Source organism: Scyliorhinus torazame, chromosome 1, assembly GCF_047496885.1.
Source record: "Scyliorhinus torazame isolate Kashiwa2021f chromosome 1, sScyTor2.1, whole genome shotgun sequence".
Taxonomy (NCBI): Eukaryota; Metazoa; Chordata; class Chondrichthyes; order Carcharhiniformes; family Scyliorhinidae; genus Scyliorhinus; species Scyliorhinus torazame.
The window spans coordinates 303,615,642-303,629,138 of NC_092707.1; the positions used below are offsets into that span (position 1 = coordinate 303,615,642).

The 13,497-nt window shown below is 45.2% G+C and overlaps 1 protein-coding gene across 9 annotated transcripts in view; it reads left to right on the forward strand.

The window, feature by feature from the left end:
* The window catches only part of usp34 (ubiquitin specific peptidase 34), a 446,082-nt gene that overhangs the window by 312,202 nt on the left and 120,383 nt on the right, over nt 1–13,497 (forward strand). For all 9 annotated transcript variants that reach the window (XM_072507777.1, XM_072507780.1, XM_072507781.1 and 6 more), the window contains exons 53-55: nt 3,204–3,268; nt 3,378–3,453; nt 3,576–3,623. In XM_072507777.1, coding sequence (XP_072363878.1) covers nt 3,204–3,268; nt 3,378–3,453; nt 3,576–3,623 — 189 coding nt within the window. The remainder of the gene's footprint in view (nt 1–3,203; nt 3,269–3,377; nt 3,454–3,575; nt 3,624–13,497) is intronic.

The following is a 13,497-nucleotide window of genomic DNA, read 5'->3' on the forward strand; positions in this document are numbered from 1 at the left end:
GCTTTACCCCCGACGATGTCCCGGGCACTGATCTCCTTGATCCTGAAGCGGGACAAGTATCCCCTGCAATGTGAATCTTACAGACCGATTTCCTTGCTAAATGTAGATGCCAAGGTGCTGGCGAAGGTCTTAGCCACGAGGATTGAGGATTGTGTGCCGCAGATCATCCATGAAGACCAGACGGGGTTTGTGAAGGGGAGACAGTTGAACGCGAATGTGCCGAGGCTTTTGAACGTTATGATGCTGGCGAGGGAGGGGGAGGCGGAGTTGGTGGTGGCGATGGACGCTGAGAAAGCCTTCGATAGGGTAGAGTGGGGGTACCTGTGGGAGGTGCTGAAGAGGTTCGGGTTTGGGGAGGGGTTTGTCAGGTGGGTTAGGCTGTTGTATGAGGTCTCAATGGCGAGTGTGGCCACCAATAGGAGGAGGTCTGAGTACTTTTGGTTGCACCGAGGGACGAGACAGGGGTGTCCCCTGTCCCCCCTGCTCTTCGCACTGGCGATTGAACCCCTGGCTATGGCACTGAGAGAGTCAAGGAACTGGAGGGGGTTGGTGCGGGGTAGGGAGGAGCATAGGGTGTTGCTTTATGCTGTATGTGGCGGACCCGGTGGGAGGAATGCCAGAGGTAATGAGGGTCCTTGGGGAATTCGGGGACTTTTCGGGGTACAAGTTCAATATGGGGAAGAGCGAGCTGTTCGTAGTTCAGCTAGGGGACCAGGAGAGGGGGATGAGCGAGCTCCTACTAAAAAGCGGAGAGGAGATTCAGATATTTGGGGGTCCAGGTGGCCAGGAGCTGGGGGGCCCTGCATAGGCTTAACTTTACAAGGCTGGTGGAGCAAATGGAGGAGGAGTTCAAGAGGTGGGACGCGTTGCCGCTGTCCTTGGCGGGTAGGGTGCAGTCAATCAAAATGACGGTGCTCCCAATGTTTTTGGTCCTGTTCCGGTGCCTCCCCATGTTTATCCCGAAGGCTTTTTTCAGGCGGGTTAACAGGAGTATAATGGGGTTTGTGTGGGCGCGAGGGACTCCGAGGGTGAGAAGGCTGTTCCTGGAGCGGAGTAGAGATGGGGGGGGGCTGGCGCTGCCCAACCTCTGTGGGTACTACTGGGCCACCAATGCGACGATGGTGCGCAAGTGGGTGATGGCAGGGGAGGGGGCTGCATGGAAGAGGCTGGAGACGGCGTCCAGTGTGGATACGAGTCTGGGGGCGCTGGCAACGGCGCCGCTGCCGCTCCCTCCAAGGAGGTATACCACGAGCCCGGTGGTGGTGGCGGCCCTCTAAATTTGGGGGCAGTGGAGGCGGCATAGGGGGGAAGTTGGGGCCTCGGCGTGGACCCCATTACGGGGGAACCACCGGTTCCCCCCAGGAAGAACAGGTGGAGGGTTTTCGGGGTGGCACAGGGCAGGGATACGAAAGTTGGGGGACCTGTTTGTGGACGGGAAGTTCGTGAGCTGGAGGAGAAGTACGGGCTCCCCCCTGGGAACACCTTCAGGTACTTACAGGTAAGGGTGTTTGCCAGATGGCAGGTGGTGGAATTCCCGCTGCTACTGCCACACACAGTACAGGACAGGGTACTCTCGGGGGGCTGGGTGGGAGTGGGGAAGATCTCGGAAACTTACCAGCTGATGCAGGAGGAGGAGGAGGCCTCGGTGGTGGAGTTGAAAGGTAAGTGGGAGGAGGAGTTGGGAGAAGAGATCGAGGAGGGGACGTGGGCAGATGCCCTAGGGAGGTGAACTCTTCCTCTTCGTGCGCGAGGCTCAGCCTCATACAGTTTAAGGTGCTGCACAGGGCACACATGACCGGGACAAGGATGAGCCGGTTCTTTGGGGGTGAGAACAGGTGTGTTAGGTGCTCAGGGAGCCCAGCAAATCACATCCATATGTTCTGGGCATGCCCAGCGCTGGAGGAATTTTGGAAGGGCGTAGCGAGGACGGTGTCGAGGGTGGTTAGGATCCAGGGTCAAACCGGGCTGGGGGCTCGCAATATTTGGGGTGGCAGAGGAGCCGGGAGTGCAGGAGGCGAAAGAGGCCGGAATTCTGGCCTTTGCGTCCCTGGTAGCCCAGCGAAGGATTCTCCTTCAGTGGAAAGATGCGAGGCCCCCAAGCGTGGAATCCTGGTTCAGCGATATGGCAGGGTTCATTAAATTGGGGAGGGTGAAATTCGCCTTGAGAGGGTCGGCACAAGGGTTCTTTAGGTGGTGATAACCGTTCTTAGACTTTCTGGCAGAACGATAGACATTAGTCAATGGCAGAAGCAGCTCGGGGGGTGTTTACTTTATTTTTTTAATGTTATTTACACTGGAGGGTCTGAGGGGGTGTATACACCTGTTGTGTTAAGTCGGGGTGTTAATGTTAATTTATTATTTATGTACACGGGGGGTCGGGGGGGGGGGGGGTTTGGGGGGTTGCTTTTTATTAGATTGTCTTTTGTACTTAACCCTGTTGGGTTCTTTTTTCTTTCTCATTTTGTTATTGATATTTTATGAAAACCTTTCATAACATTTAAAAAAAAAAAAAAAATAATAATTTATCACACGTGAGGCACACACACGTAACTTAATCTAAATCCCTCTGCAACACATGGGTTCAAGTCCTACTTAAGGGGTTGTGCACAAAATTCAAGGCTGATCCTCTAGGGAGCATTGCAATGCTGAAGGTGCTTTCTTTTGGCTGAGACATTAAACTGAGGCTCCATCTGCCTGCTCAGGTGGATGCAAATAGTAAAGGGTCCTATGGCACTGTTTGGACTAAGAGCAGTGGAGTAATCCCTAGTTTCCTGGCCATTAAAGCCTAAATCAACATCACTCAAAAAACATGGTCTGGTCATTATCACATTGCTGCTTGTGGAGTTTGTCTTGTCTCAGTTGGCTACATTTTTTCCACATCAGAATTGTAGTCACTGCTGTAAAATACTTAATTGACTGCAAAGCGCTTCGAGACATCTGGTAGTTATGAAAAGTGCTATATAAATACAAGTCTTTTTTGCTGCTATTTTGCTACAGCATCCAACATGATACAAATAAACTAATGTTAAATGTATAAAATAGTGTTGAATATATGAAAAAGCAATGAATGCTCCTTTTACAAAGAATATTAAGGAAAAAGCAGTGAATGAGTGTTCTTGAACAAATCTCAATTTTAATGCAAAAAGCTCTTCACTGCTACTTCATTCTGAGGATTGTTCTCGATGCTTTTTTTTTTCTTGTAGTGGATCTGGCATGACAACATGCAGTTTCTGCAGGACAAGAACATCTTTGAGCATACCTACTTTGGGTAAGTTCTATTGGATTTTAAACTAATTTTGCATCAATGTAACATGTCTAAATTATTGAAGAATCAAATTGGTCAAAAAATAATGTTAAAATAAATTATTTTTTTCCAGTTTTATGTGGCAGTTATGCAGTAGTATCCCTAGCACATTACCAGATCCAAAAGCAGTATCGCTTATGACTGCAAAGGTGAGTGAGTGTTTCATAGTTGACTTTTACAGATAGAAACAAAGACATTCTTTTTATATTATAAAAAGGGGTTGTCAAATCATACACCTGATTGTTAACATTGAATGTTTCTTTGATTGTAGCTAAGCACCTCATTTGTCCTGGAAACATTTATCCATTCCAAAGAAAAGGCAAGTGAAACTTATTAAATGTATCATATTGCATATAATATACATGAATAAAATTTTCATAAGCAAGGCATAAGCAAGTACTTCTATAATAAAAGCGAAACTGAAGCTGCTGGAAATTTGAAATAAAAACCAAAGTACTAGAAAAGCTCAGGTCTGGTTTCATCTGTGGAGAGTGAAAGAGTTTTAAAAATATATATTTATTGAATTTTAATTAATAACACTTGCAATATTATAAACCATCAACCAACAAAGATGTAAAGGTATAATGACAAAAGTTACGAACAAACCCTCAATCAAAATTGCAAACTAAAATGTAAACGCTGTAACTAAAACCCCTAACAGCTGATGGTATCTAGATTCTTAAAAAAGGAAATAAATGGTTTCCAGCTAAGGTAGTCTCCCGCTGACCCCCTGATGGTGCATTTAACTTTTTCTAAGTGCAGGAATGACATTAAATAGCCCAGCCAGGAAGAAGCACTGGGTGGGATGGGAGACCTCCAGTTAAGCAATATTCACTGCTGGGATACCAGTGAGGCAAAGGCGACAACATCCACCCCTACCCCACAGTGAAATGCCAGTGAGTCTGAGACTTCAATAAGGCTGCCAAAAGACATGGCGCTAGAACCACCCGGAGAATCTCTGATATAGTGTTGAAAAAGGAAACCCAGAAGCTGGCAGGTTTGGGACAAGACCAAAAAATCCGTGTGTGGTTATAGCTAGCACAAGTGAACAACAATCACACTTGTCCTCCACATTTTTGAAAAACCCACTCATCCTCGCCCTGGTCATGTGCATTTTGTGTAATACTTTGAACTGGATTAGTCTCAACCGGGCACAAGAGGATGTGGAGTTCACCCTGTAAAGGGCTTCCCTCCAAGCCTCATCAGTAAGCACAGGACCCAGCTCCTTCTCCCATCTTGCCCTCACCCCATCCAAGGGGCGGGATCTGACTAGAGAATATAACCATACAGATCTGACATAGACCACTTGCCGGGTTGAGCCAAGAATAAATCCTTCTTCAGTAAGGATGGGGGCGGGATCAAAGGAATGGAATAAAAAGCTTTATGGGAAAAGTCACAAAATCTGAAAATAACAAAACAAAATGGCAAACTCCCCTCTACAAATAGGTCCCTAAAATACTCAAGTCCCTTTGCCCTCCCAAAATTAAATGAAAGATCCAAACCAGAAGTTAAAAAGACGTGATTATTACAAATAGGGGCTAAAGAAGACAAGAGAAAAAAGTGTGAAGTGCCGCCGAAACTGTTTCCAAATCCTGAGGGAGGAGACCACCACGGGATCTGAGGAAAGTCTAGCAGGAGAGAAGGGCAGTGGTGCTGTAGTTATAGCATTAAGAGTAGAGGTACTGTGTGAGCGAGCCTCTATTTTGCCCAAATCGAGTCAGGGTCACTAATCCACTGCAAAATGTTTTGGATGTTGGCTGCCCATCAATACAAAAAATTTGGGAGAGCCAAACCTCCCGCCCCCCTGTCTCTCCGGAGCAGAACACTGCAGATTCTGGGACACTTACCCGACCAAATGAAAGCAAAAATTTTTGTTAACCCTAATGAAAAAGGTTTTCGGCAATAAAATAGGGATACATTCAATGAAAAATAAGAACCTGGGAAGTACATTCATTTTAATCGTTTGGACCCTACCCGCCAGAGACAGAGGGAGGTTAATCTGCTCTAACATTATTGATCAGGCTTAAGTAGTTTAAATTATGAAGTGAAGCCCAATTATGGGGCCACCCGGACCCCCAAATAATGGAAACTGGTATTGGAAAGGCGAAAAGGTAATTAACTAAATTGAGCTCCTCTACCAGGAGGGTTCACTGGGAAGCACTCACTCTTTTCTAAGTTGAGTTTATAACCAGAGGAGAAACCAAATGTATTAAGGACCTTAGCCAGCAGCTTAACACCGTGTTTAAAAGTGAGAAGGGTCGGTATGAACCACACTCAGCTGGATCTTTGTCCCCCTTAAGGAGCAAAGAGGTTGAAGCTTGAGTGGGTCGGAAGCAATGAACCCTGAGACAGTGAGTCATTAAGCATATCCAATATTAAGGGTATGAGCTGTTTGAAGAATTTTTTATAAACCTCAGCCGGGATGCCATCAGGACCCCGGGCCGGCTTTGCCAGACTGCAGCAGCCCAATACATTTTAAAATTTCTTCCAGGCATAATGAGGAATCTAATTCGCAACACTTGCTCATTTCAACAATTGGGATATGCAGTCCGTCCAAGAAGTCCGCCATGTTTGATTTAGCCGCAGAGGGATCTGACTTATATTGGTCGCAGTAATAAGATCTAAAAACTTCATTGACCTGGAGAAGGGCGGAAACAAGATTGTTTCATTGCGTATCCTAGGTATCTCACGTGAGGCTGTTTGCCGTTTGAGTTGATGATCCAGAAGATGACTGGCCTTCTCCCCATGCTCCTCAAAAGTACCCCTGGAGTGTTGTAGCTGACGCACAGACTAACCAGTGGACACCAACTTGGAACTGGGTCTGTAATTTTTTCCAGTGTGCCTATAACTCTGGAGTAGGATCAAGCAAGTATTGGTTGTCCGCCTCTAGGATGGAATCCACCCTCTGCTGCTCCAACTTCTCAGTTTTGAGCATATATGCCCTATAGGAAATAATTTCCACCTAATAACGGCCTTAAAAATGGCCGCAAAGCCTGGAGGGAGAGATTGAATCTGACTCGTTCAATTGAATAAAATGCTCGATGGAGATAGACAAACGCTCAAAATTTATTGTCTGACAACAGAATGGTACCTAGGCTCCAGGGGTGGGCGTTGGATAGGGCTGGACTCTAACAGTAGACTGATAAAATGTACAGCATGATCAGAGATAACAATTGCTGAGTACTCAGCCACAATCACCAGGAGAGCCCTATCAAAAATTTTAAAAGTCGGTGCGGGAATACGCATGATGGACATGTGAAAAGGAAGAACAATTCTTATTGTTTGGGTGCAGAAAACGCCAGGATACCATAAAAGAGGACAAAGTCCTGGCCGTCCCAGATGGGAAAAGACCATAAGATCTCGGAACAGAATTAGGCCATTTGGCCCATCGAGTCTGCTCCGCCATTTGATCATGGCTGATATATTCCCCATCCCCATTCTCCTGCCTTCTCCCCATAACCCCTGATCCTCTTATTAATCAAGCAATCCTCTTATTAATCAAAAACACCAGACTTGTGCTTGAGGTTCTGTTACCTACAAGGCTACATACCAAGAGCTGGAAGGTGGAATTAGACAGAATAGTTCTTTCTTAAAACCAGGAGTAAGCAATTTAGCCTCTCAAGCCTGCTCGTTCAATACGATCATGGCTGATCTCATCATGGCCTCCATTCCACCATCCTGCCTGTTCTCATAACCTTCAAACCTTTACTAATTAAAAATCTGTCTAACTCCTCCTTAAATTTACTCACTGCTCCAGCATCCACCTCAATCTGGGGCAGCAAATTCCACAGATTCAAGACCCTTTGGGAAAAGTAGTTTCTCCTCTTCTCTTTTTTAAATTTGCTACCCCTTTTCTTGAGACTATGACCTCTCGTTCTAGAATGCAGCACAAGAGGAGGCATCCGCTCCACGTTTACCCTATCCATACCTTTTATTATCTTATGTACCTCAATTTGATCTCCCCTCATTCGTCTAAATTCTAGAGAGTAAATGCCTAAACTGCTCAATTACTCTTCATAGGACAAACCCCTCAGAATCAGAGAAGCATAGAATCCCTTCAGTGCAGAAAAAGGCCATTCAGCCCTTTGAATCTGCACAGACCCTCTGAAAGACGCCCTACCTGAACCCACACCACAGCCCCATAACGCAGTAACCCCACTGAAGCTTTTGGACACTAAGGGGCAATTTAGCATGGCCAATACACCTAACCTGCACATCTCTGGAATCAATCTAGTGACCCTCCTCTGAACTGCCTCCAGTGCCACTACATCTTTCCTCAGACAAGGGGACCAAAACAGTGCACAATACTCCAGGTGCGGTTATAGTTGCACTTGTACAGTTGCAACAACACTTCCTTACCTTTATACGCTATTCCTTTAGCTGTCAATGCCAACGTCCATTCGCTTTCTTTATTACATGCTGTGTCTGCATGCTAGTTTTCTGTGACTCATGCACAAGGACACCCAGATCTCTCTGTATTGGAGCCCCCTGAAGTCTCTCCCCATTTAGACAATAAGTTGCCATTCCATTTTTCTGACCAAAATGGATGACCTCGCACTTATCCACATTTAACTCCATCTGCCACATTTTGCCCCACCTTGCATATCTATATCAATTTTTAAGGTTCTTATTTCCTCATTGCAACTTACAGTCCCACCTATTTTAGAGTGTTGCTCTTTTTAGCCTTAGTTTATTAGCTCTGATTACGTCACCTTTGCTCACGAGTCGCCAGGTATCTTTCTGATACCGCCACGTAGTTCAAGTTATGATTAAGTCAGCACACCGCTTAGTAAGATTAAAATCAACGGTCATTTATTATATACAACAAGTAATGTTTACACAATAATCCTACTATCTATATAATAAACCTATCACTACTGGCCAATACTTAACTTTAGGAAGAGCCCACCAGGTCAGGGAAACGAATGGCTTTTCCAACCGGATCTGGCCCGCGGGATTCAAAAGGCTGCTACAGGTCGATGGCTAGGAGTCTTTATCGGATAGCGATCGCTGGACTCAAACTTACAGTTGCCGGTTGTTGTTCTTGCGGAGGTCTCGAGCAGGCAAAGAAGGGAGAGAGAGAGAGAGATCTGAACTTGGCCCCTCACTTTATAGGGCCCAGGGGCTTCCCACCTCCCGGGGCGGCCCTTGACCCTGAGTCCCATGTGATTGGACTTGTTCCCAATCACTGGCTTCGATACGTCCAATTGCGAGGCGATTCCCCGATCGCGGGGTGGTCGTTCACCTGCCTTTGTTTCGGCCACTGCAGGCGCTGACAGGTCTGGCCCGGTATTCAATTGCTAATATGTTGCAATTGTTCCCGGGAATAGCTGATTACACTGCAGATGTCTGGGTGGATGGGCTGTTAATAGCCCTGAGTATCGATCTGGGCCAACTTCCCCAGAGCCGAATATGCTATTCTGTCTGCAGCTGTCCGTTTCTGTCTTGTTACCTGCTTTTCCCAGCAGCCTTTCCGGTTAGCCATTTTAAGTCGGGTTTTGGCCAAATTAATCGGGCCGCAGCCATTTTACGTGGCTACAAGAGTCATCTGAAAATGTGGCTGTAGGAGCTTCTATCCTTGCACTGTAAATTCTATGAAATTCTATGAATATAGATTGTAAATAGTTGGAGCCCAAGGACCGATCCCTGTTGGCCCCCCCCGCAAGTTACATCTTGCCATCCAGAAAAAGACCGACACTCTGTCTTTTGTCCGTCAGCCAGTCATCTAACCAAGCTAATAAATTGCCCCAACCCCTGTCATCTAACCTTCTTTATTAACCTTCTGTGCGGCACCTTATCAAACGCCTTCCGGAAGTCTAGATATATTACATCTACAGGATAGAATTATCCACTTAGCTTGTTACATCTTAGAAGAACTCTAACAAATTAGTCAAACATGATTTACCCTTCATGAAACCATGCTAACTCTGATGGATTGTGTTTTGACTTTCCAAATGTCCTGATATCACTTCCTTAATAATGGATTCCAACAATTTCCCAACAACCGATGTGAAACTAACTGGTCTGTAATTTCCTACATTCTGCCTTACTCCCTTTTTGAATAAGGGCGTTACATTTTTCCAAGCCACTGGAGCCTTTCCCATGTCCAGGGCATTTTGGAATATCATAATCAATGGATCCACTATCTCCGCTGTCACTTGCTTTAACACCCTAGGATGTAGGCCATCAGGCCCTGGGGACTTGTCTGCCTTCAATCCCAACAGATTGTTGAGTACTGATTCCCTGTTGTTGCTGATTGTTCAAAGTTCCACCCTTTCTATTACCTCTGAATTGCCCGTTCCTATAGGAATGGTACTAGTGTCCTCCACTGTGAAAACTGAGGCAAAGTATTGATTTAGCATCTCTGCCATTTCTGTGTTCCCCACTATTAATCCTCTGGTTTCATCTTTCAAGGGACCAACATTCACTTTAGCTATTCTGCTCTCTTTTATGTACTTCGAGAATCTTTTGCTATTCTTTTTGATATTTTACCCTAGATTTCTTCTCTAATTTACCGTAGCTCTTTCCATTACATTTTTAGTAACCCTTTGTTTATGTTTAAAAGTTTCCCAATCTTCCAGACTGCCACTGACCTTTGCAACATGGTATACCTTAGTTTTTGTTTTTATGTTGTCCTTAACCTCCTTGCTTAGCCAATGATGTTTTTTAACCGCTCTTACCGTCTTTCTTCCTCTCTGGAATATATTTTAGTTGCGAGGGATTGAATATCTCCTTGAATAACTGCCACTGCTCATCAGCTGTCCTACCATTTAGCCTTTCTGCCCACTTTACTCGGGTCAAATCTGTCCTCATGCTTATGTAATTACCTTTGTTTAATTCCAGAACACTAGTGTGGGACTCCACTTTCTGAACCCCAAACTTAATTTTGAATTCTACCATACTATGGTCACTACTCCCTAGTGGATCCTTAACTATGAGGTCATCAATTAATCCTTCCCCATTACCCAAAACCAAATCTAGAGTAGCCTGCTCTGTGGTTGTTCCAAGAAACAATCTCTAATGCATTCAATGAATTCTCCCTCGAGGCTACCCTTGCCAATTTGATTAATCCAGTTTTTGTGCATATTAAAATCACCCATGATTATTGCTGTATCTTTCTTACAAGCCCACAGTATTTCCTGGTTTATACTGCGGAACTACTATTTGGGGATCTATAGATTACTCCTACCAGGGACTTCTTCCCTTTGCTATTTCTTATTTCTATCCAGACTGATTCCACACCTTGATCTCCGGTGCTTATATCACTCCTCATTACAGCACTGATCCCTTTCTTCACCAACAAAGCTACACCGCCTCCTTTTCCTTTCATTCTATCTTTCCGAAATACTGAGTTCCTTTGGATATTCAATTCCCAGACCTGGTCTGCTTGTAACCATATCTCAGTAATTGCCACCAAATTAAACCCCTTTGTCTCTATTTGTGCCGTTAACTCATTAATTTTGTTCTGAATGTTTCATTTAGATACAAAGCTTTTAAATTTGTTCTATTGTCAAATTTCACTACTCTTTTATAATTCCTTGGTGCAAAAAAACATTCTCCCGTTCTGTCCCTCACCTTTATTTTCTGATAACCATCTGCCACATCGCTAACCTGCACCCCTACCTCCTCCTTTAATTTTGGTTTTCTAATTTTCCCTCCTCAGTTTAAAGCCCGATCAACAGTCGTAGTTAAATGATTCGCCAAGACTCTGGTCCCAGCTTGATTCAGTGGAAGACCATCCCACCAGAACAGGTCCCTCCTTCCCCAGTACGATGACCCATGAATTTGGACTAATTGCTCCCACATCAATCTTTTTAAAATAAATTTAGAGTACCCAATTATTTTTTTTCCAATTCAGGGGCAATTTAGCGTAGCAATCCACTTACCCTGCACACCTTTGGGTTGTAGGGGTGAGACCCACGCAGGCACAGGGAGAATGTGAAAACTACACATGGACAGTGGGCCGGGATCGAACCCGTGCCCTTGGCACTGTGAGGCAGCAGTGCTATCCACTGTGCCGATGTGATGCCCCTCCCACACCAATCTTTAAGCCACGCATTTACCTCCCAATCTTATTGACCTTGTGCCAATTAGCTCGTGACTAGGAGATTATTACCTTTTTGGTTCTGCTTTTTAATTTCTGATATTCCCTTAGCAGAACCTCTGTCATTGTTCTGCCAAACGTTGGAACCTGGACCAAACAACTGGATATGTACCCTCCCACTTCAGGTTCCTCTGCAACCCAGATGCGATATTCTGAATCCTGTCACCAGATAGACAACACAGCCTTCGGGACTCTCGTACCTGGTCACAGAGAACAGTGCCTATGCCCCTAACAATGCTATCTCCAATTAAGACTACATTTCCCCTCTCTCCCTCCACTTGAATGGCTCCCTCTACCACGGTGCTGTGGTCAGTTTGCTCATCCCCCACCCCTGCAGTCCCCATTCCCGTCCACACAGTGAAAAATAATCTCAAACCTGTTGGACAAGGGCTGAGGCTGCTGCAACCCTTCCTCCTGGATCCCTCTACCTGCCTCACTCATAGCTACACCTTCCTGTCCCTGACCACTGGCCAAATTCAGGGTAGGTAGTCTACGTGGTGTGACTGCCCCCTAAAGCACTGCGTCCAGTTTTGGAATGATTCAATTTAGGTTCCAAAACACAGTTCAGGTCTCCTCCTTCAATAATTTGGTGCGACTCAAAGCTGGGGAGAGAGTTCAATAGATAATTGATAAAGTTTGTGTCATCCCAGTTAGGGGCTTGGCTGTTAACCATGATTACCTGAGTGTTTAGCAGGGAGTCACACCCAATACAAGTACCATTAGGGTCGGCTATTATCTGAGAGAAGGAGAATTGAATTTTCTTATTAATTACAATTGCTATGCCTTTGGCCCTGCCATTAAAGCTGGAATGAAAAACCTGCCCAACCCAACTCTTGCATAACCTGGTCAGGTCTTTGAAACTCAATTGGGTTTCCTGGAAGAAGACTACTTTGGAGTTCACGTTCTTAAGATGGGCAAGTGCCCTTGACCGTTTTACTGGGCCATTTAGACCCCGAACATTCCAGGTATTCAAACGAACTGGAGGTCTCCCACCACTCCTCAATCCGGAGTCAGCCATTCCCAAAGAGAAATTCCAAGCAAGGGACACTGAAAAGGTAAAGTAAAGAAATCCACCCAAGGTGGCCACCGAGCCAAGTCAGACGGCTTGACAAAAAAGAATCCTAAACACAGTCAGCAAACCAACACTAACCGCCCACCACCTCAACAACGTCATATTGAAACAGTAAAAAAAAAATATCCCAAAACCCACAGTTAACAAAACACAACGAACTATATGCTCTGAGCTCATTCTCACAGACTAATTATGAAGAGCTGCAGAAAACACTCCATCTCTGCTTCCGTTGGCTAACTCCTTCATTAGCAAGGAGATTCCAAACTAGAAAGTAAAACCTTATCTAATTTACAATGGCAGACTAATGTTCAATTATCAAACCCAACACGATGAAAAAAGTAAAGGAAAAATAAACCTAACAAACAAACCCGGACATGAAAAAGCATGAAATATGAAGTGCCCATCCACAGGACATAAATTAAACAGTGCCCAATTTGAGTTTTCGGACAAAGGAGACTACGTCCTCTGACAACTCAAAAAAGCAGTCCTTCTCCCCAATAGTCACCTGAAGGCGAGCCAGATAAACCATTCAGATATGACTCCATTTTTATCCAAGATGGCTTTCACTCCGTTCAAGGCAGCTCTTTGTTTTGCCAGGTCCGCACTCCGATCTTGGTATAGCCTGATGGAGTGGCCCTTCCACTTTACATCTTAATGCTCTCTAGCCCAGCGAAGGACCTGTTCTTTTTCTTTGAAGCCATGAAATGACCCCACGAGGCTTCGGTTGCAGAGAGCAATGGGCCTGGTCTCCCTGGGGAGGGGGATGTGAACACACCTTCACCCACCATCTTGTAAAACACGCCCGACAAATATGCAATATTCATGTGGCCCTCCATCCCTTCCGGCAATTCCACAATGCAAACGCTCTGCCCTCTGTTTCTATTTTCCAGGTCACTTAATTTGGCCTTCAATAATTTGTTACATTCAAGCACTGAAGTAAGATTGACTTCTAGGGAAGTGATCTGATAACTGTGGTCCGTTAATACCGTCTTGATGCCTTTAATTGTGGCGTCATAG